We start from the raw sequence: 24,234 nt of genomic DNA on the forward strand, positions 1-24,234 counted from the left end.
ATATCCTATGCCGGACGGACATGGCCTCAATTTATTGTTTTCCATCTGCTAGGCAAGGAGATATGCGAAACACTTTGAATTAAGGTCACTTATTTTGAACAAAAGGAAAGAAAACAATACAGTTTTCAGTGCGCCACATTGCCTGTGTGAGACAGAAAGAAGAGGCTTAATTACATGAAAGACTGAAAGCAGTATCAGTTGCTGCGCTTGACGGCTTGCAGCACAGAAATGAGCATAGGGCATACAACGGACAAACGACAGGGTTATTTGGAGGCTAAACGTAATTGGCTGACGATGATGATGATGACTGCAAGAACACGTGAAGCCGCGCAAACCAAAGGTACTGTTGGAATAAGAGATCTAACGTCCACAGCCGACACGCTGCATATCAGGTCATCACAGTGGAAGGCTCCGGATAAAGTTCGACCACACGAGGACCTGTAGCGTGCACTGACAATACAGAGCAAGCGAGTGCCTTTTTGTGCTTCGCCTCCACCGAAAGGTGGTCGAATGGAGCACTGAAACCATTGCGGAACCATGGCGAGGCACGAAAGCCAGACAGGTCTGCAGTGCTCTAGCTAACCTGCTTGCATACCTTCTTTGTGACACTGGGGGTTAACATGAGCCCGACAAAAGTCGGGTTAAGTAAGCTGTCGGGCAGAAAACCGGTTGTCGGGCTCATGTATACGCTACGGGGTCGAGTTATGTGATCGTCGAGTCGAGCTGGGCCAGCCCGAATGCACGGGGTGGGTTGACTCGGCCCGGCCCGGTTGGAAGGAGCATGTAGACGCTGCCGCGTCGGCTTATCGCCTCCTCTCCTGCCTCATCTCTGGTCTGGCGGCGCTGCGCAAGCCTGGGCGTTCCTCCTCTTCTTCTGGCATCCGCGCGTGGTTTGCTTGCTCAACACTGGAAGTAGCGACGATCACTGCCCGACAGAAAACCGGTTCATATAAACGGTTCATATAAACCGGAGTTCTCTATAAAACACAAGTCAGATGGCGGAAGCTCCAAACAGACACTTTATTTAATCCGTAGATTTACTCTATATGGTTTCCAGAGCAGTTTAGCCCCGTCTGTTCCCTCTGTGGACACCATAAGGCACCGCACATCCTATACTCGTGTAATCAAGACAAGCCATCGAACAGCCTGCAGCTGTCTACCCAATCGCAGTGGGAGGCCGCGCTGCTCAACTCGGACCCGGGGGATCAACTCCGAGTCACGGAGCGGGCCTTAGAGGTCGCCGAGCGACATCGTCGGTCGGCCACCTGGCGTCCGGCCTAGAAGAGGAGCCTACCGCGGGAAGGGGAACGTCACCCCAACCAGCGCCTAAGACCTCCTCTTTAATAAAGTTTACCTCCTCCTCCTCCTCCCAGGTTCGAACCTGACCACGGCGGCTGCGTTTTTATGGAGGCAAAATGCTAAGGCCCCCGTGTGTTGTGCGATGTCAGACGTTAAAGATCCCCAGGTGGTCGAAACTATTCCGGAGCCCTCCACTACGGCACCTCTTTCTTCCTTTCCTCTTTCACTCTCTCTTTTATCCCTTCCCTTACGGCGTGGTTCAGGTGTCCGCCGATATATGAGACAGATACTGCGCAATTTCCTTTCCCCAAAAAACCAATTATTATTATAAACGCAGTCGCGTCGAGCTGGTCAGCCCATCTGGAGCGCCCCTACTCTACCCGCCGCTATTGGGCTCATGTAAACAAGGCTACAGTATGTCCATGTGCTTTACAAACTTTTGATTGATTGATTGATTGATTGATTGATAGGTTTATTGATCGATTTATCTATTTATTTATCTATTATTGATTGATTTATTGATTGATTGACTGATTGATTGATTCGGATTCATAAAATGCAGCCGCCGCAGAGGGGATCGAACCGAAAACAGGCTCAGCATCCGATCCGCCACCAACTCTGCCAACATAGTGGCTCGTGAAAATTAAATAAAATACATCCTGTAATTAACCTAGCGGAACGCCACTTAGAGAAGTTGAGTAAGCGTATTGTACCCATCTATGAGGATTTCTGCGGCTCATGATCGCGACAGCTTTATTCGTTATAAAATTTCAGGGCCCCAGACGCCGGTGGCTTTACGGCATGGTTCCATCTTCCAGCTTCTAGCCAGCTACGCAACTAGCCACGTGCATTGAGGCAGCTCTAAAGAAGCTACGGTGTTGTACGCCTCAACCTACTGTCATAATTACGGATTCAAAATCTGCCCTTCAAAGGTTATAGTACGGGTTCCCCACTGATGCCCTGAGTCTTAGATCCCTACGTTTGGTGCAGAATCTACATAGCAAAGGCTTCTCTATACGCTTTCAATGGGTGCCCTCGCACATAGGTGTCTAGGCAACGAGATAGCAGACAACCTCGCCCATAAAGCTCTCTCCGGGATTCCAGTACATGGAGTCCCTCATGAAGTCAAGCAAATGTTCAGAGATGTGTTGTGCCACTTCAGTTCTTTGTGGAGCTCTCCTCATCAGCCATGTGTGACCAAGGGTCTCAAAAGGTACCAAGCCACTTTGCTGCACCGCGTTCGCACGGATTCTGCTCGTACGCCGGCGTGGATGTATAAGACTGGCCTAGCGTTGTCACCATTGTGTTCAACGTGTGGTGTGTGTGGTGACATATAACATTACCTCTTGCGCTGTATTTTGTACAACGCGGAACTGGCTGTGTTATTCAGATCCCTCAAGAAGGCAGGAGTTCCTCACAGTTCTCTTCAGGACATTGTTTTCCCGCGCGGGAGCCAGTCGAGTAGAAGGGATGCTTCTCGCCTTCTTCTACTTTACTTGCAGGACACGGATTTGGCCTCCACATGGTGACCTCAGGAGTGTCTATTTGGGTTTTTGCGGACAGTGTTTCTGTGATTTTTATTTAAGTGTCGCTACGGTGGAGCAATTGCCGGCAGCAACTCCAAGGCTAATCCCACCGGTAGTTTACAACCACTCAACTCAACTCAACTCAAACTCGAAGTGCAAGAAAAGCTGTCTATGCGTGTTAAGCTCTAGCTGGAGGAGCCTCTTCGCCTTGCCGCGCTTCACTGACATTTGCCCCAGATGACCAAAATAGTCAACCTTAGAAAAGAGTGGGGGGAGGTAGCCCATGGCAAAAAGAGTTGTGTGAGGCTTTTTTCTTCACCCCTAAGTTGTAAGCAGGTAATGCGCAAAGCACGCAACCTCGAGTGAGTAAGAGTATTGCTGATAAGGCACTCACGGATATGTTGATATCGGATCTTGAGAGGATATTGGCGATTATGAGACTCCGGATTCTGAAAGTGCAATGAGCGTTTGGCCATTCATGGTATCAAGATCAACCGTTCCTCTCCCGCAGACTCGTACAAAGCAGCGAGCTGATTTACAGTCTCCCGCGCACGATTCAGTGTTTTGTAGCGAGAGCTACAGTACGCCAGCCGCTTCGCCTCTTCGCGTGATCACACTTTCCGCCGTAGTCGCACTGCGCGTGGTCGCCTTGATCTTGAGCTGTTGCCTAGCAACCGCCAGACGACGGCGCTGGGCGCCGCGCCGCTCGTCTCACCAGTTATGCGCATGCGCATGACGTCATAGCTGAGCCTCTCGCCTCGCGCGCTGGGACCGAGTAGCAGCAGCTGTGTGCATGCGCCGTAGAAGGAGAGGAGGTGTATAAATATACGGTCTAGCGGAGCCGCCGTCGGCTGCTGAGATATGGAGAGCGAGCAGTCGTCTAAGCTGAAGGAAGCCAGGCTTCGTCGTCGGAATGAAACAAGGAGGAGGCGGCGAGCCGAAAAAGTCGAAGAGGAATGGGCTGAACGGCTCGAGAAACGTCGTAACAACGAGGCGGCTAGACGAGGCCGCTTAACTTCCGACAGCGAATCTACGAGGGTCGAGGACGATGCGTAGAGTTCTGCGCCTCTGAAGGAAGCCAGACTTAGGAGACGTAATGAAACAAGGAGGAGGCAGTGAGCCGAAGAGACCGGAGAGGAGTGTTCTGAACGTCTCCTAGACGGGCCCGCTTAGCTTCCGATAGCGAATCCACGACGGTCGAGGACAATGCGTCAAGTTCGGCATCCCTGAAGGAATCTGTCGCTACCTACCAGGTTTAACCAGAGCTAAATCACAGGCATTTTTTAATTTTGTGTACAGTCTTATGTAAGTTTGTGAAGTTTACAGCGCGGCTATTGTCATATACAAATCAAATCATAAGCGTTTGTTACAGCATCGAAGCGCGTTGCGTAAGTGAAAATTCAAGATGACATTCCACAGCTCATAGGTGCATCCGGCTCTACTTCTAGTGTTAATAATATTAGCAGCAGTATCACCCCATAGTTGTAAACTCAAAGAGGTCACCACTCCAGGATGAAGGCTGAGCGATGAGAATGGAGCACTGCCTCTTTTACATGCTGGTCAATAACTAGAGTGAAGTAGCATAAGTAGTTAAGTAGTTAAGTAGCCAACATCATAAGGATGAGCCCTTTTAGTGGGAGCGAGAAGCTAAGCATGTAGCGTTATGACTGCTTCTTGGCCGACCCGGGAGATAGCAGAAAATTCGAGTTTTTTTCTTTTCATTTTTTTGCGCCAAAACAGCGAGCTACAGTGGTCATAAACCAAAGTTCCATGGCGCAATTTCGCCAGGTGTGGTGAAGTCCATCAGCAAATAATCGAAGTGAGCGAAAAAATTGTGCAGCTGACTTTCCGTGAACGTATCTTTAGCCTACTGTTGTTTGACAGGTATCTGAATTTCGAATAGACAGCACCTCTCAGAACTTTTTTTATTCTTTCTTTGTCTTTACTACACGGTTTTTCAAATTCGGTGGAGTGTCACCCAGGACCCTCTGCCTGGAGCCGAAACCACGCCATACGCGCTGATTTCCATGGATCCCTGCAAGAAAAGCATTAGTTCGCCTTGAGTAAAAAAATAACGTATACAGATATAAGAAAAGCCTAATACAACGGGACTCTTAATTCCATTTATAGTGTAATTTTACTGTTTTCTACATGTCGTTTGCTCTGATCGCTTTCTTTGCAGAAGCATTCCGGATGCATTGACGTGCTGCTCACTTTTAACAGCGTTAGCTCTTACTTATCACGTTTCGAGATTTCGTGGTGTCCGCTACCACCCTAAGATCACAGCGCCATCTGTGGCAGCAACTGCTCATCACGTTTAGAAATTTCATGGGGTCTGCTACCACCCTGCAATCATAGCGCCATCTGAGGCAGAAACTAAAAAACAGCACATCTCACATTGAGAGTTCTAGCGCCATCTACAATAGCATTGTAGGAAACAACCACCTGCCAACGTGTCAATAATGACGTCACGGTCCAGTATGTTGGATAGAGGTGGAACTATGTGAGTATGATGTCAGGGGACGAACTGACGGCATAGTTTCGGTTCCTCGAATCCAAGATGGTGGCCATTAAAATTGGTTGCGCCCTCCCATCTCTTTGTCTCCTCACCCACCTAGAAAAATTTACTATAACGGATAGGAAAACTGTCCCGTTACGGGACCGCCACATATGGGTACATTCGTTCCTGTGTATATACTCTGACAAGGTGCACCCATCCGGTGACAGTTGTGTACCGAATTTGGTAGGCAAATAAAACCGTATGGGCTGTGATATAGAAATAAAATCACAATTAAAAATAAATATTGTATAAATGTAATTACTAATTGAAGCGTTGCCATATCCCACCGTAAGCCAAATTCTAGGCCCACCTTGACCCCCCAAACGAAGCAAATTCCGCTTGGGACGTATCTTGAGGGGGTGTAACTCGACAACCTGTAGACGTGCGTCGTAATTTCTCTGATAGATCGCGCTAAGCGTCGATCGCTCCGCTAACGCTCGTAACTTCTATATCTTCCAGGCGGTGGCGGATTTTTTTTTTTTTCGTTTCGAAAGTATAGTCGCTCGAAACCAAGAGCATGCCCACATGGGGTGCCTGCCGCCGCAGTGGTTCAGTGGCTGAGGCACTCGGCTGCTGACCCGAAAGACGCTAGTTCGATCCCGGCTGCGGCGGTCGAATTCTGACCTTCCAGGGGCAGTCGACCGATGCGCCGTATCGGCCAACCCTGCGACGTTTCCCTCTATTGTTTCTGTTCTGTTGGAATGAAACATTACTCTAGATGAGTAGAACCAAGTTTATACCTCTCACTGAACACTCGTGTATCAACAAGAAGATAAGCGAAGCGGCATCAAAGGCAAAGAAATCTCTGAAGTCCATTGAGCATTTTCCCCACCAGGCTAATAATGGCATCCACCGTGTATGCCCCAGAGCTTACGTTTGGGTGTGGTGTGTAGAAGGAATGAAACAGGTGTTTATCTTGAATGCGGAAAAATTAGGATAACTGCCTATCTTTACTTTCTTGAAAACGTGCATGACGTGCGACTACATCAACAAGAGGTTGTAGCAAGGCGCTAGCAGAGAGAAAAAATGCGTATTCATCGCTCAAACTTATTCGCGATACTACAGAATAAAGAGTCGAAGGTTTTCTTCTTATGTATGGAGGCCCTATACTTCCGGCGAGATTTATATGCACCCTTAAGAGAATGAATTCGGTTTACGAACAACCCTTTTTCCACACTGTGTTGTTCTGTTCAAATGCACATTCTCAAAACCTGGCACAGTTTTCATCTGCTTTCTAGTTCAGGGCTACTTGGAAATGTTCACCTTTAGCACTAGTACAAAACTGTTTACTTAAAACGTTTATTAGGGGCATTTTGTTAGAAAGCATATTAAAAAAAAAGGAATTACTGAAAAGCGCAATGCGAATGTGCTCTGTCTAATCCATGCTAAGCCTAGATACTCCACTGCAGGATTGTATGCGGGCTGTATGCGTGCTATATGCAGGGATATATGCGTGCGTCGTTGCGTCTTTTTAAGCACCCAGCGATGACATAGCGTGTACAACAGGTCTGGGCAGAATCGTCGCCTGTCATTGGCGCCTCGCCGCTAGTATGTTTTTTTTTTAATTTCAGTTACTATCCAATGGTATCTCGTTTTCCAGGTGAGGTCGGTCTGGCGGATGGAAGGAAAGAGGCTGCTAGCATTGCAACGTATATATTTAGACAATTTATGCACGTGAAGAGCGACCAGGCCCACAAAACTTTCACACTCGAGTATGCCAGTATTGTCTGACTGCCAAATTACTGGCAGGTATTAGCCGTGCCTCTTACAGCAGCGATTGCTTAGGTGAACGTGGTTCCTGCGATTCGCCTATTTTTTTGCATCTATTTCTATCAACTTCCGTCAGCCTTCAGGAGGCTGTGATAGTGGGGTAGTTAGTGGCAGTCGTTTTCTTGTAATGTGGACGGACGGACGGACGGACGGACGGAGAAAAATTTGCGGACGAAAAGATAAGTGAAAATATGGCCGGTAAATGCATTTCTGCATAAATACTGCTTGCCAAGTTCGTGGACAGCCGTCGCGCATTGCTGCAGTTAGTACAGCTCAGCACCAGGGTCTCATGTACAGTACCCTGTCGCACAAAGCGTAAACAAGTGGGCAGGAGACGCGAGCCGAGCTCTTCTGCTGTAATATTCAACGCACCTGATTGAGCATACGTGAAAACCAAGGTGTTAGGTCACAAACTTGACGTGTGGTTGACCAAGAAAATTGATTTTTTTTCCAGCATTTGAAGGCAACAGGTACCAAGAGTCAGTTATAGGCATCCTAAGTTTTTTTTTCCGCTCTGTCTTACTCTTTTTATCCCGATCTCCTTGCATAAAGTAGAAGCCTGGACGTAACCATGGATAACAGCTCCGTCATTTTTTCTTCTCTCTCTCTTCTAGTGATTCACGCTACCTATAGCAACAGCTATTAGTTGTAGCCTACACTTTACTGAATAAGTCTCCCTTTAATTTTAATTACGTTATCAAACCTAACACCGGCTTCACGCATTCTTTCCCTCAGTATCTGCTATCACCACACTCACCTTCTGAGACTTTCCGAGCTCTAGGCGGTACTTCTGTACTAATCTGGCGACCGTGTACTTCAGGTTCAACAGGCCCAGCCTCATTCCGACGCAGTTTCGAGGTCCTAGTCCGAACGATGTATAGGCAGTCTTCTTCAGCGAAGCTTCATTTTCTGGTGCGAACCTGCAGCCGTAGAATCGATTTTCGCAACTGCAACCATTTCCCGAACAAGGCGATAAAATGATATTTTGCCTCCCGCTATTTTATGTATTCGTCACCTGTGATGCAGTTCTTTATTTTAGTATATGTATATAAATGGAGCAACTTCCTTAGCAGCCGTGTAAATGAACAACGAATGTGAGCAGATAAATTTTATATAGATTGGAAAGAGCAGTCGGGGAACGGCAGAGATGACGACTTCTTGAAATTTTTAGCGTTTCAAATGTTATGACAATGATAGCAATACAATGCGTTTCTAAATTCAGTGAAATGACCGCCAATTTTCAGGGCAACTGCAAAGCCCACAAGTTAATTGATTTTTCTTTAAGGTCTAACACCACCAGGCGTTTAGTTTTTGCATCGGTTACGTTGCCAAAGTTCTTCCACAGCTGAAATTAATGTCATTTGGCAGTTTGAAACAAACTTAAATAAATACACAAATCGAGCATTGACTTGCAGAAGCCGATGCACACTTGTTACGAAAGGAACGCGACGAGTAAGCAGGGATTTTCCTTGCCGACGCACCTTTCCGGAATGAACTCTTCGGCGTCGGGCCAGTAACGTGGGTCTCTTTGAATGTGGTACTGCGACACCATAAAGGCGGTCCCGGCTTTAAATCTTATGCCGTTGTACTCGAAGTCCTCCTTGGCTTGTCTAGTCACAAACCTGCATTAATTGAAGCATGACGAGGCTACTATGCTTAATAATATCAAACATATTGCATTGCGGGCCCACGCTAGACCTGTGCGCACATGTGAAAAGGGCGATGTTCAAAGGCGTGACGTGAAAATGGTCACGGATAGCTGCTGCAAAAATCTCCCACCGCGTAAGGTAACTTAATTACGTGGTTGTGAACAAACGACACGTCTCCTTTTTGGAAAAAACATCATCAGCTTTACCGTTACATTTCCTTGAAACACAACATAGCACACGCCAGTAAACTTGAACTCCATGATTTTGTGCCGCAGCGCTGCTTTCACTCAAGTCAATGTGAAAGAAGACAAAATGCGCTCAAGATGTAGTGCATGTAAAAAGCCATCCTTACTTATTACTTATTATTCACTTTGAAAGCTGCTGTTTCGGGTGTGTGACATGGTACTTCGATTCCTTCATTCATTGGCCGAAGGGGTACCACCGTTCGCAGCTGGTGGAGCACTCGGCCCGCAGCGGGGTTTACGGAGCTTCTCCCAAGCGAATACCCCTAAAGGAAGCCGAGCGCCAGGCCGGGGGCCGCTTGTACCCATTTTTACCGGTGGGTGTCAGGCGGTGGGTTTCGAGCCAACCACCTCCCGCAACCGAGACGGGCACCCAACCAACTAGGCCACGGCTGGACACTATCAACATTCTCCTGTAGTGAAACTTCACAACCTGTCATCAAAACCATCCCCTATTGACCATATTCGCAATTACTCGGATGCTGCTCGCACATCCGCGGGTGCACCAGTATGCACAATCATTGCCCTCTCCCAATTCATTGTCCCACAGATTTCGCTACCGTTCTCATCCGCCTCCCTGTGACTCCTTTTCTAGAATATTCCCCACAGCATCCTGTCTGCAGCATGGCGCCAAGATACGAGTAGCTCCCAAACCACGGAGACGCCGAGTATTCCAGTTCTCAATATGCTATGCCAGCCATTCAAACAGGTTACCTTCCATCTCACCTCCGCAAAAAGTTGATCGACGCAGTATCTGTACTCTTGCCCACCCCACTGTATGTCAGATGGGCTCCAAGTCATGCCGGGACAGATCAGCTCGCCTGCGAAACTTTACTCCAAGCACCTGTGGTGCTTGCTCTTGTGGTCATACCCGTCCTCAGAACTGGAGACCCTTCACTGTCGGAAGGACGTAAGCAAACACTGCGACCAGAGTCCTTCAATACCTTTCCCTGGCCTTGATGCTTCCGTGTAACGCTACAGGAGAGCTTTGTGCACTGCGAGAGGTGGCCGCTCCACGGCGCTAGTGGTCGCGTGGGGCCGAGTGGGAACGGTAGTGGTGTGTTCCGCTGGCATCGCCACTGACACCAAATTCATTCAGTTCAGTCGCCGCGGTAGCTAAGTGGTTATAGTTAGATCCCGGCCGCGGCAGACGCATTTCGATTGAGGCGGAATGCTAACAGGCTGTGTACTGTGCGACGTCAGTGCACGTTAAGGAACCCCAGGGGATTCAAATTTCCGGAGTCCTCTACTACGGAGTCCCTCATAGCCCGAGTCGCTTCGGGACGTTAAAACCTATAAACCAAGCTAAGCCTTTATTTCATTCTGCGTAGTGCGTGTGAAATGCTGCGTTCTACCATGACAACGGATGCCGAAGGGTTGCTATGCGCCGCACTGCCACTTAGGCTGCGGGAGAACGCTCGAATGCGCGTCATTGTCCGCCCCATCAAGTGAACGCGACCGATGCGCAGTGCTGTAATGGACGACGCCATGTCAAGAAACGGGTGCTGTTTCTATCAATTCTCCGAACGTCCGCGCCTGCAGAAGTAACTTTGATACGAGTGACATCATTCGTGTCCTCAAGGCTGTCGTATGTAGCAGTGAATTTCTACCCGCTGCTCCCACTAAGAACAAGGACGTGCGGACTCTGCTCTGGCTGCTGGGGTTCGTGATCGGAGGCCGCGCGATGTGTTTGTGGAAGTCAGAATTGATATCTCATCTTGCGTCTCGTCAGCAACGCTAAGGATATCGTCTAGATTTGTCACCTGACCACCACATAGCGGAAAATTGTGCCTACCTCGTATTCGTTTCAATTGCACGTTTCCAGTACGTAAAAGGGCGGTAGCAGCTGCACGCTTCGTAACCTGTTCGCTTAATTAGGATCACGCTCTGCCCACACGAGCTTCTTGTCTTTGAGCTTGACTTTTTATTGTCGCGGTAATGCACAGGTATGAACAAAAAAAAAAGATGCCGTGGCGAGCGAAATGGAAGCGGCTGTATGCTACGCCTCGGCACTGCGTAAAGGGTTAATGCAGCTCTACTGTGTAAACAGCGACATCGCATCTGAAAAGCGTAGTCTTGTTTTCAAGAATAACAGTGCGAGAAAGCAAATTCAGGGAAACTGCATGCCAATATTTGTCTCTTTCAAGCCATGTGGGAAGGATAACTAACGTGGTAGTTTTTTTTTTAATACTTTTGCGGGTACTAAAATACGCTGTCGGGCGACAAGGATTTATTGGCATTTAGTGCATGCACGCTTGTTTGTTTTATAACTTGACAGTATTATTCCAAGGTCTATGTGCTGTGGGAATAAATAAATATTTGAAACTGCATATAAACTCGCTTGCTTATGTCTGCTGCCCACATCCCCCTTCGACCGGTCGTGCAATGATGCGGTAAATTTTCTCGCGTGATGTTGGACCTCAAAGATCGGTGGTAAAATTTTACATTCCGTGCGGCGGTTCAGCCAGGTTCCGATGAACTAATTACCTTTCAAAAACACTGTCTAATGACGAAAAGGGTGGAAAGTAGTGACCGCTGCATTTCTGACCCGCATTCTGTAATGCCGTGACTCCCAGCAGTGCTTGAGTGCGAATTCGCTTCCTGTATTTTTTTGTTTGCGGAAAGAAGAATGAAATATTCGTTCTGTACACGTGGCTTACTGATGTTCAACTGATAGATGTCTAAGAAATAGTCAGAATTCCATAAATGCGCCTTTTGCGCAAATATCTCGTGCCATAGCTCTGCAGCGCCGGCGCCGCTTCGTTTCCTTCCGACTTATCGCTGCACTCCTAGCGGCAGCTTTAGTCCCCATATCAAACTTCCATGGAGCTTCATGACCAGCAAGAAGGCATTGAAGCACTTTTCTACGATTATCTTCATGCAAATAAGCCGGCCGTGTCCTGCCTTCGCTCCGAACTCTGCACATTGTCCATTCCTCTTCTATAGTACATGCAAAATTCAGCTTAACTTCTTCTATGGACGATTTACAGCGCCTAATCATGGGCGCTGCCATATTTGGTCACGTGATCACGCTGCCATTGCACGCCTCCTGAATACTTTGCGCCTGCCTCGTCGCGATGGCTGCCGCGTTTGGTGGTCTGGATCCAACAGCCAGTGTTTCCGCTGATACTGTGGCAAAGGAGTGGGCAGACGAGCTTCGAAGGACATGCGAGAACTCTAATTTGATTACTTGAGGCGTGAAAACGTGACCAGGCTTCTAGTCGCGGAGAGCCGTTGAGCACTCCGCCTCTTCGAACAATCGAACGGATCGCCTGAATGCTTGGCTTTGCTTCTGCTGAAGGCTTTGCTTAATGCTTTTTATTTTTATTGTCTAGAACAGCAGGATTTAACGCTTCTGCGGCAGTGCAGGTCGTTGTCGTATTGGGTGCATGCATGCAGACATCGCTCTAAAACGTTCACATGTACAACGTACGCATTAGTTTACAACCTGTTAACGGTGCTTCGGCAACGTAAAATATTTTCTGCTGATTTGTTAAACACAGAAAGGCGACAAAAATATATATGTACACAATTATTAACCATCATGGTAGCACCGTCGTGCTACCATCATGGTAGCACCGTCGTGCATCAAGTAGCCTTCGTTAGCTGGATTCCTATTGTTTCGAAGGATTCCGCTATATAAATGTAATAAAGCACGCGTGGCAACGCTTTTATGCTACACAAAGTTCACAATTACGTCATTCTGACACAATTGTGGCACGCTGCAAGCTGGATATGCGGACATGAAAATGCTGAAGGTCTCGTTAGTGGTAAATAATCAGCTTCACTGCGAACATCGGCCTGCAAGGTCAATTTGAGCGACTGTCTCGAATGGACTGTATGCAGGAGCGCAAGTCGTCGTTCTTTTCCGTTCTTTATTCAGCCTTGTAAGGAACCTATGAGCAATGCAGTCTCACTGCACACGCAGACGAAGCGCCAGCAACGGGCAGCACGCCGTTACATTTTCGGCGGCGGAACAGCTTGTTCATGCGTCGTACACTTTTTAACATCGAAACCTTTCTTTCTTGATTAGCTCTCTAGCATTGGCGGACGTGTTTGTTGCATTGGCTCGTTCAGAAAGGGTCCATTGTGACCGAGCGCTAACAGGGGCAGTGCCTCCTTGTACAGTTGGGGACCGTGAAGCTCGCGAACGATCTCATACCATATCTTTAACTCTCCGTCGCAATTCTCGCAAATCAACAATACAGCATATATTTTCTCTGCATTTCCGCATCTTCGTAGAAATAACACATTCGGCAGGCACTCACGGTATTTTTGATACTGCGTTGCTGCGTTCACGCCGAGGGCGCCTGAGGCGCCATCTGGTCCCAAACAGAAGAACTGCGGGCTGTAAATGGTCTATACACCGGCTTGGGCATATCTACTGTCAGCGGACCACACCAGTGTGTCTAAAGTACGCAGAACACCCCCTCCTTCGGGCTGTGCTTGGCTTGCCTAGCATCAGCTGCAAGACCAACTCAGATTTGTAATCCAAGCCCGCGGTCAACACAGCGGGTAACGCAAAAACTGCGCAATCAATTTTTTAATCTTTCTCTCTCTCTAATCAGCCTCTGAAAAGCTCCGCACATAAAATAATACTTCTGGCAGTTCTTGATACCTACCTCATTAGTTCCATTTGGTACCGCTTGTAAAGGCCGTTGGGCAACATAATGGGAAGCGGAATTTTCCATAGTTTTGTTTGGATATGCACGTTTGATCTTGGAGATTCGGGAATTCTCAGGTCAGAAAGTGTAAAAAATTCATGAACTGGCATTGATCATAGAAGTGTTTCGCTTAGCCGGCGCTGCGATGTAACACACAACATGCTTTGAATAATTTCCTGTTACGTCACCGTTAAGTTCAGTTGACGAGCCGGCTCTCCCATATAAATTTTCGTGCAAAGATAAGCTGTCGCTTCTGTAGTTCACGCACAGCGTAAAGTTATAATCCACTCAATATTATGTGGCAGATGTGAAACAAAAGATGAAGTGAAGCCCTATCGAGAATAGCTTCTCATTTCTATCCCCAATTCCCTTCCCCACGCACAGTAGAATGTCAGCGAATTTTTCATGCCGGCTAAAATCTCTGCTTCTCAATAAAGAATTTCTCTCTCTCCCTCTCTCTCTGGATAAGGTGTTTTGACACTTGGCAAATCTTGCACTAGCTGTGCACCTTTCCAACTCTGCATCTCCAGTCGTTGTGTTGGTGATCTATGTTTTCCCAAAAAGCCCGTCAATATGGCGGCTGCAAGAGCGAGTATACGCACTAAGCATACCATACTAGTTGCAATGGAAGCCAGCAGTCGAAAAAAACCAACGTGCATTAGGAACCATGGCGGCCATGCTTGCCTCTCACAGCGACTCAATGACCTAGTGGGGTTCTTTGAGCCATCCCACGCATGCACACACACAAAACTTCGCTTGAGGTATTCAGAAGACAAGGGAATGGAAAGAGGTGCTTGTTATTGCATAAATGACGAAAGCCAACAGTAACCGAAACCAAGGTGCATAGAGGATGCATATTTTTGTAGTTGTAGTTTCTATCAATAGACATTAATAAAGGCTGACGAAAAAAAGCCACTTGCTGCCGGTGGGATCCGAACCCGTGATCTTCGATTTTCGCGTCCGGAGCTCTCCGAACGCCAAATTCCGAGGTAGTGGCTTTGGATCCCACAGGCGGCATGTGGGTTTTTTTCTTAACCTTTTTTTTAATGTCCAATTGATAAAAACTACCAAAGAAAGTCATCCCCTACGCTCCTTGGTTTCGGTGACTGTTGACTTCTGTCATTTTCGCTTGAAGTAAGAGCTTGATACCTCCATTGAGCGCACGCATATTACGCAGTTTGCGCGTTAGTGTAGCATAGCATGAATATGAAAAAATATACAATTTCCACACAGTGCTTACGTACAGCAATCCCGGAGAATATAGTCGCAGGGTCTCGTCCACAACTTGACCGAGGTATTTCAACTTCCGCGTAATGGTTTCATAATCAAGCGAACTCTGGAAAAGAATAGAACAGTATCAAGTAGCAATTTCTATTGACCACGTAGGTCGGGATGAAGCGGTGTTTCATTATACGTTGCGGAGACAAACTGTTTGTTGTTCTCATGCCAGCAAAAATCCGTTCATATGGCGCTTTCTCTCATTCACAATCCAGCAATATACGTCTTGATGACTAATTTGACGAATTTTCACATCTAAAGTGACTAGCATTAACTTTCGCCTATTATCAACAAAAATTTAGAGCTAAATAGGTGTTTCACTGTTATATTAACGTCTACTTGAAGTTTCTGTTGCAAAACATTGTAATCATTGAACGCCTTTCAGGCTCATAGCAGTTTATGTGGCTTTTTCTATACAATGCTCTAATATAGCCTCCACTCACCGAATCTGACAGTGCTTCCAGAACTTCTTCCCGAACCCTTTCTTGAACATCAGGATACTTTGCAAGAACGTACGTGATGTAGCTCAGTGAAGTGGAAGTTGTCTCAAAGCTGCAGTAACGGGATCACACGCAAAAGAAGTGTAAACCGAAGATAAAACAATGGGAAATAAAAGGAAGTACGCTGAACTGAGTGACCCCATAAGCTGCGCCTTCACGTATGCTGCTAACATAGGTGAAATCGAGGACTTGCTCAGGATAGTGATCTAGTGGGAAATGGTCGTCACAATGACGCCGAATAAATAAAAAAATTGTGGCTCCAATCCACGCTGTGGAGGTGGTTGGACAGCGAAGCTATGCTGTTTTGCGATCAATTTTTAACCTGGCGTTTTTTGCTTACGACAAGGACACGAAAACGAAACCGTAATCTTTACCGGAAAACACGCAGGGAGAAGGAACGTGCTTCGCATTGTTTTAGGTGCAGTTATCATACACTATGCGGTTAGCATTTCACACGAGGGCTTCGAAATGACGTCAACCCCTTTCGAAGCAGCTGCCAACCTAAAGTCTACCGGAACACATAGTTGTAATCGTCGGCACCGCGGCTCGGAAATATTCTTTCCTTATGGCACGGTTTGGGTGTCCACTGAGATATGTGTCAGGCATCACTTCGTTTCCTTAAAACCAATTTTCATTTTATTTTCCTTCCCTTACGGTGCGGCTTGGGTGTCCACCACGATATGTGCGACAGGCGTCATTTCCTTTCCTTAAATTGTCCTACGGGCCTGGCTTCATGCCGCGATGGTTAGGCAGCTAGGCGCTCGGCTACTGATCCGGAGTTTCCGGGTTCGAACCCAACCGCGGTGGCAGCGTTTCGATGGAGGCGAAACGCATAGGCGCTCGTGTGCTGTGTGATGATAAAACTAATTGGTTTTGGGGGAAAGCATATGGCGCAGTTTGTCTCTTATATCGTTGGACACCTGAACCGCGCCGTAAGAGAAAGGATAAAGAGAGAGTGAAAGAAGAAAGGAAGAAAGAGGTGCCGTAGTAGAGGGCTCCGGAATAACTTCTACCACCTGGGGATCTTTAACGTGCACTGACATCGCAGAGCACACGGGCGCCTTAGCGATGAATAATAATAATAATAATAATTGGTTTTTGGGGGAAAGGAAATGGCGCAGTATCTGTCTCATATATCGTTGGACACCTGAACCGCGCCGTAAGGGAAGGGATAAGGGAGGGAGTGAAAGAAGAAAGGAAGAATGAGGTGCCGTAGTTTAGGGCTCCGGAATAATTTCGACCACCTGGGGATCTTTAACGTGCACTGACATCGCACAGCACACGGGCGCATTAGCGTTTTTCCTCCATAAAAACGCAGCCGCCGCGGTCGGGTTCGAACCCAGGAACTCCGGATCAGTAGTCGAGCGCCCTAACCACTGAGCCACCGCGGCGGGTCCTTAGCGATGTCAGTGCACGTTAAGAACCCCAGGTGGTCGAAATTTCTGGAGCTCTTCACTACGGCGTCTTTCATAGCCTGAGTCGCTTTGAAACGTTGAACCCCCATAAAGCGTAAGCCAAACACGGGCGCCTTAGCGTTTTTCCTCCATAAAAACGCAGCCGCCGCGGTCAGGTTCGAACCCGAGAACTCGATGTCAGTGCACGTTAAATATCCCAAGGTGGTCGAAATTCGAAAGAGGTGCCTCTACGGCACCTCTTTCTTCCTTTCTTCTTTCACTCCCTCCTTTATCCCTTCCCTTACGGCGCGGTTCGGGTGTCCGGCGATATATGGACATACTGCGCCATTTCCATTCCCTAAAAACCAATCTTCAATTTTGTTTCACGCCGAGGAAACGAGGACAAACTTTATTAAAGGGAAGAGGAGTTCGGCGAGCTTAACCGACAATGGCGTTCCGTGGACCCCTAGACAACGCTGCAACACGCTGACGCGTCCCGCTCTTAAAGACGGAGCTGTTTTTTTAAGTTTGTTAGCTGTATTTGTTATTTTATTTTTTTTCATATATTTTTTAAAACTTTTGTTGTTTGCATTAAGACTCCTTTATGATTCGTGTTTAAGAGAGGGACGCGACAGCGTGTTGCAGCATTGTCATGGGTCCATGGAACGCCATCGTCTGTTCGGCGCTACGCCTTGCCCGTTGGAAAATTTAAGGAAAGGAAACACCCGCCGCGGGTGCTCGTTACAGATACCCAGGTGGTTGAAATTATTCCAGAGCTCTCCACACGGCACCTCTTTCTTCCTTTCTTCTTTCACTCCCTCCTTTATCCCTTCCCTTACGGCGCGGTTCAGGTGTCCGCCGATATATGAGACATACTGCGCCATTTCTTTTCCATAAAAACCAGTTGCCGAAGAGTACGGCATCGAAATAAGGAAAATTAGGCGGTAAAAATTCGGAGGGCACTTAAGTCTGCTTACGTGGAGGAAATAAATTGAATATTGGTTTTGGGGAACGGAAATGGCGCAGTATCTGTCCCACATACTGGCGGCCACCTGAACCGCGCTGTGAGGGAAGGAATAAAGGAGGGAGTAAAAAAAGATAGGAAGAAAGAGGTGCCGTAGTCGAGGGCTTCGGGGTAATTTCGGCCACCTGGGGATCTTTAACGTGCACTGACATCGCACAGCACACGGGTGCCTTAGTGTTTCGCCTGCATCGAAACACTGCCGCTAGGTGGACGCCGTGTGCGGTCCAGACCGTTCAGTAGCTGTGGCTTACCATCAAGCAGCCCGCCCACTCACCCACTTCATAGACCCCTTCTGTACCCCGGGAGAAGCAGAGGAAGCTGCTATAGCATTAGCCATTGCCCAAAGCAATGCGATTCTTAAACACCCCTTCTTAACTTTGCCCGCTTCACAAGCTCCAGGTATGGGCCATGCTGCTACAGGAAACAAACGCCTTGCCATCGATTCCAGGCTTCACTGCCTACATGTCTCCTTCAATGATAGACCGTCGTGCAAAAAATGCTGCTCCCACGGGAAAGGCGGCGGTGTAGGTGGACTCACGTTTTCCGCATGTACGCCTCTCTCTCGAAAACTGGTGCACGCCGTATCAAGAGGTAGTGGCAGTGGCTACGAAATTTAAGAAGAGAACCGTTGTGGTCGTTTCATTTTACGTTAGACCAGCCGGTGGTGCTTCCTCCCGTATTAATCATGACTGGTTAACAAGTGTCCGTCGGCAGTATCCCGGGTGTCCTATTTTAGTCGGAGGTGACTTTACCGCCCCTCACCAGGATTGGGGGTACCCCACTTCGAGCCCTCGTGGCAGGCGTGTGCGGGACGCCTCCACAGATCCCCAATTTGTGCTGCTCAACCATCCTGGGACAACAACACGGCCAGTGCGTCAAACTCGCAGTGCTTCCTATGCTCCAAACTTGACGTGGTGGTCGGGTCCGGGTGCGCCCTCCTGGCACATGGAGCCAGACTGCTGGGGAAGTGATCATCACCCTATCATCATCGGCCTTCACACCTCACATTTCCGACCTTTACGCTACAAATGTTCCATGATCAACTGGGACAGTTTTCGCTCCTGTATGGACAATCTCTCCTCAGAATCTTCGCCAATCCTTGTTGAGAGCATACAAACGGCGCTCAACAGTGCTACAACTACCACCTGGACTGATATTGGTCAACCGGCACCAGACCTCGGCCTTCTAAACTTGTGGGCGGCACGCCGTCAAGCCAAGCTGGCTGCTAGCGAGACCCTTCTTCGTCGCAGGCACGTACGCGATTGCACTATCTTACAGCTAAGGCACGCAAATATGAATGCGACCTCTTTCGACGGCAGTGGCATGCGTGGTGCGAACAATTTTCTGCAAAATCCTCGAGTGCGTCTCTCTGGCGAACATTCCGTACAATGTAACGCGGTCGCCATTCGACTGACGCAGCAGCAACCGCATGCTTCGCGGCTAACTTGTCGCCAGATGATTTCGCCTCAGAAGCAGCGCGAAAGTTTTTCCCAAAATACGATGCTGTGCCTTCTTCAGCCGCTAGTTTAAATAAGGCAGGCATCTCAGCGCATGTATATCAAATGCCGTCTGATGTCGACGTAGATGGAATTGCGTGTCCATTCTCTGTGCCTGAGTTGCTGGCTGCAATGGATGATGCGAAACGAAAAACAGCGCCCGGCCCGGACAATATTCAGCACGAGGTGTACAAGAACCTGAGTAGCGCTGCACTCCCTCAACTACTAGACACCATAAACATAGCATGGTTGGATGGCGTAGTGCCCGAGAGCTGGAAATCCGCTGTCGTGATTCCTGTCCCGAAACCAGGAAAGCCTCCGACGGACTTTGCCAACTTGCGACCTATCTCCTTAACTCCTACGCTGTGCAAGCTGGCGGAGAAAATGCTAGCCACACGATTGTCATGGTGGCTAGAGCAGCACGGTTTTTATCACTTAGCACAAATCGGCTTTCGTCCATATATTGGTACAGAGGACGGGTTGGCTGTCTTAGCATCTGCAGTTTTGTCACCTACCCGCTGCCGCAATGTGCGTACTGTTTTAGCAATGGACGTTGAAAAGGCATATGACATCAGGCATGCAGCCATTCTGAACTCCATTGACATGCTTCATCTCCCTCTGAGAGTGCGTAGCTTTGTCGAATCATTTTTGGAAGATAGAACATTTGCAATACGCCTCAGCGGTGAAGCGGTCGTATCATTTTTTCCTCTCTGCGGCGTGCTCCAGGGATCAGTATTGTCGCCGATGTTATTTTATATTGCCTTCATCTCGCTGGCTTGGCGCTTATATGACATCCGTGACATAAAATTTCTTCAGTACACTGATGACATCACGGTGTGGAGTACTCACCAAAATCTCCGTACTCAGGAGGCTGCCCTTCAATCTGCCTTGGATGTTACCTGTAATTACGCATCATCCATCGGACTTCAGCTATCCGTGCATAAAACAACATACACGTCAGTCGCCAACCGCTGGGGACGCCGTAAACTTGCTGCAAGTCCAATCCGTTTTTGCCTCTCAGGCGCCCCACTACAGGAAAGTCAGAGTGTAAAAATCCTTGGCTTAATGATTCACCAATCAGGATCAGCGACTGCATGGCTTTCTCAGGCAAAAGGCAAGCTATTCAGACTTTGGGTTTGATTAGAAGACTTGCTCCTAAAACTGGTGGCGCAGGCTCGTTCGTTGCACGGCAATTGGTGAGGGTGGTTCTGCAGCCACGTATTGTTTATCAAGCCCAGTTTCGACATCTTACAAGAGCCCAATGGGATCGCCTTGAAGCCGTGAACCGAGAGGCCATGAGGACCATTACGTGCCTTCCACGCATCACACCGGTCATAGCTTCACAAGAGAATGCGCAGCTCAATACCATTGATGAGCTGGTGCAGCAGCGCCGTGAAGCGCGCAGCCTTAAGGCCAGTCTTTCGCACTCCACGCATGCACTGAGGACTTATGCAACGTCACACTCAATTCTTTAGCCGCCAAAGCCAGGTCTTCCCCCATGGAAGTTTGTACAGCTCAGCGACAACAAGCCAACAGATAACCGCCGGCTAACATCTGCTAATTCGGCATCGTTGCATCGCCAGAAATTTGAGGAACAAGATGCTTGCCTGCCTTAAGGATCCATTGTTGTCTACGTATACGCAAGCATACAATACTGCAAAGCAACAGCAGCTATCTACTGCCCGTGCAGACCTGCCCTGAATCAAACCTCTTGGTTTCAGCTTACGGAACCCCCATCGTCCTTTTGTGCTGAGCTCGTTGCAGTTCAAGGAGCACTCTGCTCCGTGGCCGACATAACTATGTTTCCTGCGGCCCGCGTTGTCATCCGCACTGACGCCCTTCAAGTTGACCGGTTGCTACGACGTGTTAGCCGCTGTCCAACGATATGTCAGGACATCCATCGGCTCGTGGCACGCATCCCGCAGCCAGTACGTGTTGAGTGGGTCCCACGGGATCTGCTGACCTATCAAAGCCAGGCAGATTTAGCGACCCACCTTGCGAATACAAACTCATCACCGCCTCGGCTCCTTCATTTGGAAAATTTTACCCTCCTTTCATCAAGAGAGGAGCTCCTCCAGCTCCGCACACGTGCGCTCATCCCTCCGGGTGCGGTAACCCTCCCCCACGGTCTTACCCGTGCAGAGGAGATTGCGCTTAGGAGGATTTGGGTCGGGGTTGCCCTCACACCAGCCGTCACTCGGAAGTGGCCTCAGTACCGAGATTTATTTCCTCGGCCGGGGTGTCCGATATGTAAACACGAGGACATTGAAGCCGACATTCATCACTTACTGTGGGACTGCCCAGCTCTCAAGCCTACAAGGATCCGGCACCTGATGGTAGCAGGTCTTTCACCAAGCAACCCTGCTTCATACATTGCCTGGACGCAAGGACCGTACCATCGTTCTCTACTCGACTTCATAAAATTAGCTAACTTTTTTCCATTCATTTAATCTCTACTACATCATTCATCACACCTTCAATCATCATTGATAAAGTGGGGCAATAAATTTTGGTTTAAAGAAAATTTTCGCCCGCGGAAGCGTCCATCCCGTCGCGTGGCAGATATTGAGATTGGGCACTCTAAATTCGATAGGTGTATTTAGCTCGTGTGGGTGCCGGCTCACTCTGGCAATCCCGGAAATGCGGCCGCCGATAACATAGCTTGAGTACTTATTTTCCGGGAAAAGGGCGACCCCAGCCGGGATTTCTCGGGAGTGCGGGCACACACGTTCTGAGAACTCGCACAACAAGCACGCCTCGCCCGTCGACTCTACCCCCTTCCCCACCCCCGCCTTTCCCACTCCCAAAAAATCCTATGGAGGCGACTCCAGGCCTGAATTCTTCCAATCCCTCAGCTTCTATCCTACTTCCTTCCTGTTTCCCCAGAGTGCACTCTCTACGGAAAATTGCACGCCACCCTGGACCACTTCTCTTCGGCTGCCCTGCCAATCCTCACCCGCAGAGACAGCCCACCATTGGCACATGGGAGGAATGGGAGGCCCTCCTTGCGTCGTAGGACCTGGACACCCAACTTGGCTGTGTGAACCGGGGTGCCAATGTCATGGCTCTACGTGGCCTGGACACATGCGCGTAATGTGAGGGCTGTGCGGTGGTCCGAACTCGTTTAATAATTAATAATAATAATAATTGGTTTTGGGGGAAAGTAAATGGCGCACTATCTGTCTCATATATCGTTGAACACCTGAACCGCGCCGTAAAGGAAAGAATAAAGGAGGGAGTGAAAGAAAAAGGAAGAAAGAGGCGCCGTAGTGGAGGGCTCCGGAATAGGTGGTGGTAGTGGTTTTATTAAAAATAATAGTAAAAAGGAAGGAAAAGATTTTTGCTAGCCCCGGCATCTGCCATCGATACTGAAGCACCTGAGCTGGGGCAGCGGAAATAAAAGACAGCAGGCAGAATGGAGAAATGAAATGAAAGAGGTGAGGGGACAGGAATAGAGGACAGGGGGAGAAGTAATATGTACAAACTATTTACACAATAAGAAATGTGTCCAGGTTGTGCGCGTGGTTAGTTCATTTTAGAGGAATTAAATTACACACGCGCACAGGGAGTGGGGCGTCCAGTTATTAATCGTTCAAGGTAGAACTCGCGGAGCGTTCGGTCACTGCGTGTAACTACCTGACGGAGAACAGACGGGACAATTTCAACCTCCTGGGGATCTCTAACCTGCACTGACTTCGCACAGCACACGGGCGCATTAGCGTTTTGCCTCCATAAAAACGCAGCCGCCGCGGTCGGGTTCGAACCCGGGAACTCCGGATCAGTAGCCGAGCGCCCTATCCACTGAGCCACCGCGGCGGGTCAAAACGGCAGATGAATGAATGAAAAACTATTGCCAAACTCGCTTGCCAATAGTTTTTCATTCATCCATCTGCCGCCACGGTAGGGTTCGAACCCGGATACTCTCGATTGAAAGAATGCGAAAGCATGTATTTGAGGAAAGAAAATGGCGGAGTAGCTCTCAGATCTCGACATCTCGGTGGACACCTCAACCGCGCCTTAAAACATGCAACTGAAGGTGTATATGTCAACGGTCCGAACCCATGTTGTAAGTCTCAGAAAGCATGCAATGGAGGATGCATATGTCATTGGTCCGAACCTTTGTCTCAAGCTAGTTTCTAACTTGACTAACATATGTAAGCTATATGCAAAGAGAAATGCTATGAAACTACTCAGAATGCTGTGCGACGAACGGTTGCTCAAAATTTGGTGAATGCAGACGGGTACACTGCCACCCCTTACACTGCTCGGTTCAAGGCCATATGAAAAAAGGCAGCAGTACATCTCTTGATTTGAAATTAGCTGTGACCCAATCTACGTACTGCAGTCTGAGAAAAACGGCATTCAATAATTCCTCCTAGCAAAAATGTTAAAGTTTGTCAGGCAGCGAAAGACTCGTTTATTGCTTTTAAGATTGATTTCAACAATGGAACACTTTTACGGTGACTCTGCTTGGAATCGCAACGCCCAGAATAGAGTTGCATCTTTGTCAGGTAAGGGCAGTAATCTGTCGACGCAGAGCACCTTGAGTTTTTCCTCTCTCAATTTCAACTACCCGCGACACTATGATAATCAGCTCCAGGACTTTGCCTCTGCCACAGTGTACGCACACGACACGCAATGTTCATGCGTTTGCTAACCTGCGGTGCGATGATGTTTCTCTTCTCTTGCAGTTATATTTCATTTGGTACAGTTATGACGTAGCGCTTTTAATGAAAACCAACAATCTGAGTAGGTCTTAAAGGGGCCCCGAAACACATTTTCAGTGCATTGTTTTGCCTGTTGGTTGCATAGAATGAGTTATAGTGATGCTA

At 48.3% G+C, this 24,234-nt stretch overlaps 1 protein-coding gene across 2 annotated transcripts in view; it reads right to left on the bottom strand.

The window, feature by feature from the left end:
- Positions 1–4,736: 4,736 nt before the first annotated feature.
- The window catches only part of LOC144128775 (cytochrome P450 3A4-like), a 66,045-nt gene continuing 46,547 nt past the window's right edge, over positions 4,737–24,234 (bottom strand). The window contains exons 10-14 of one of the 2 annotated variants that reach the window (XM_077662450.1): positions 15,432–15,540; positions 14,955–15,046; positions 8,637–8,777; positions 7,913–8,075; positions 4,737–4,860 (exon numbers count right to left, since the gene is read on the bottom strand). In XM_077662450.1, coding sequence (XP_077518576.1) covers positions 4,783–4,860; positions 7,913–8,075; positions 8,637–8,777; positions 14,955–15,046; positions 15,432–15,540 — 583 coding nt within the window. In that variant the 3' untranslated portion in view covers positions 4,737–4,782. The remainder of the gene's footprint in view (positions 4,861–7,912; positions 8,076–8,636; positions 8,778–14,954; positions 15,047–15,431; positions 15,541–24,234) is intronic. The other variant, XM_077662451.1, reaches the window with a different exon arrangement.

Source organism: Amblyomma americanum, chromosome 4, assembly GCF_052857255.1.
Source record: "Amblyomma americanum isolate KBUSLIRL-KWMA chromosome 4, ASM5285725v1, whole genome shotgun sequence".
Lineage (NCBI taxonomy): Eukaryota > Metazoa > Arthropoda > Arachnida > Ixodida > Ixodidae > Amblyomma > Amblyomma americanum.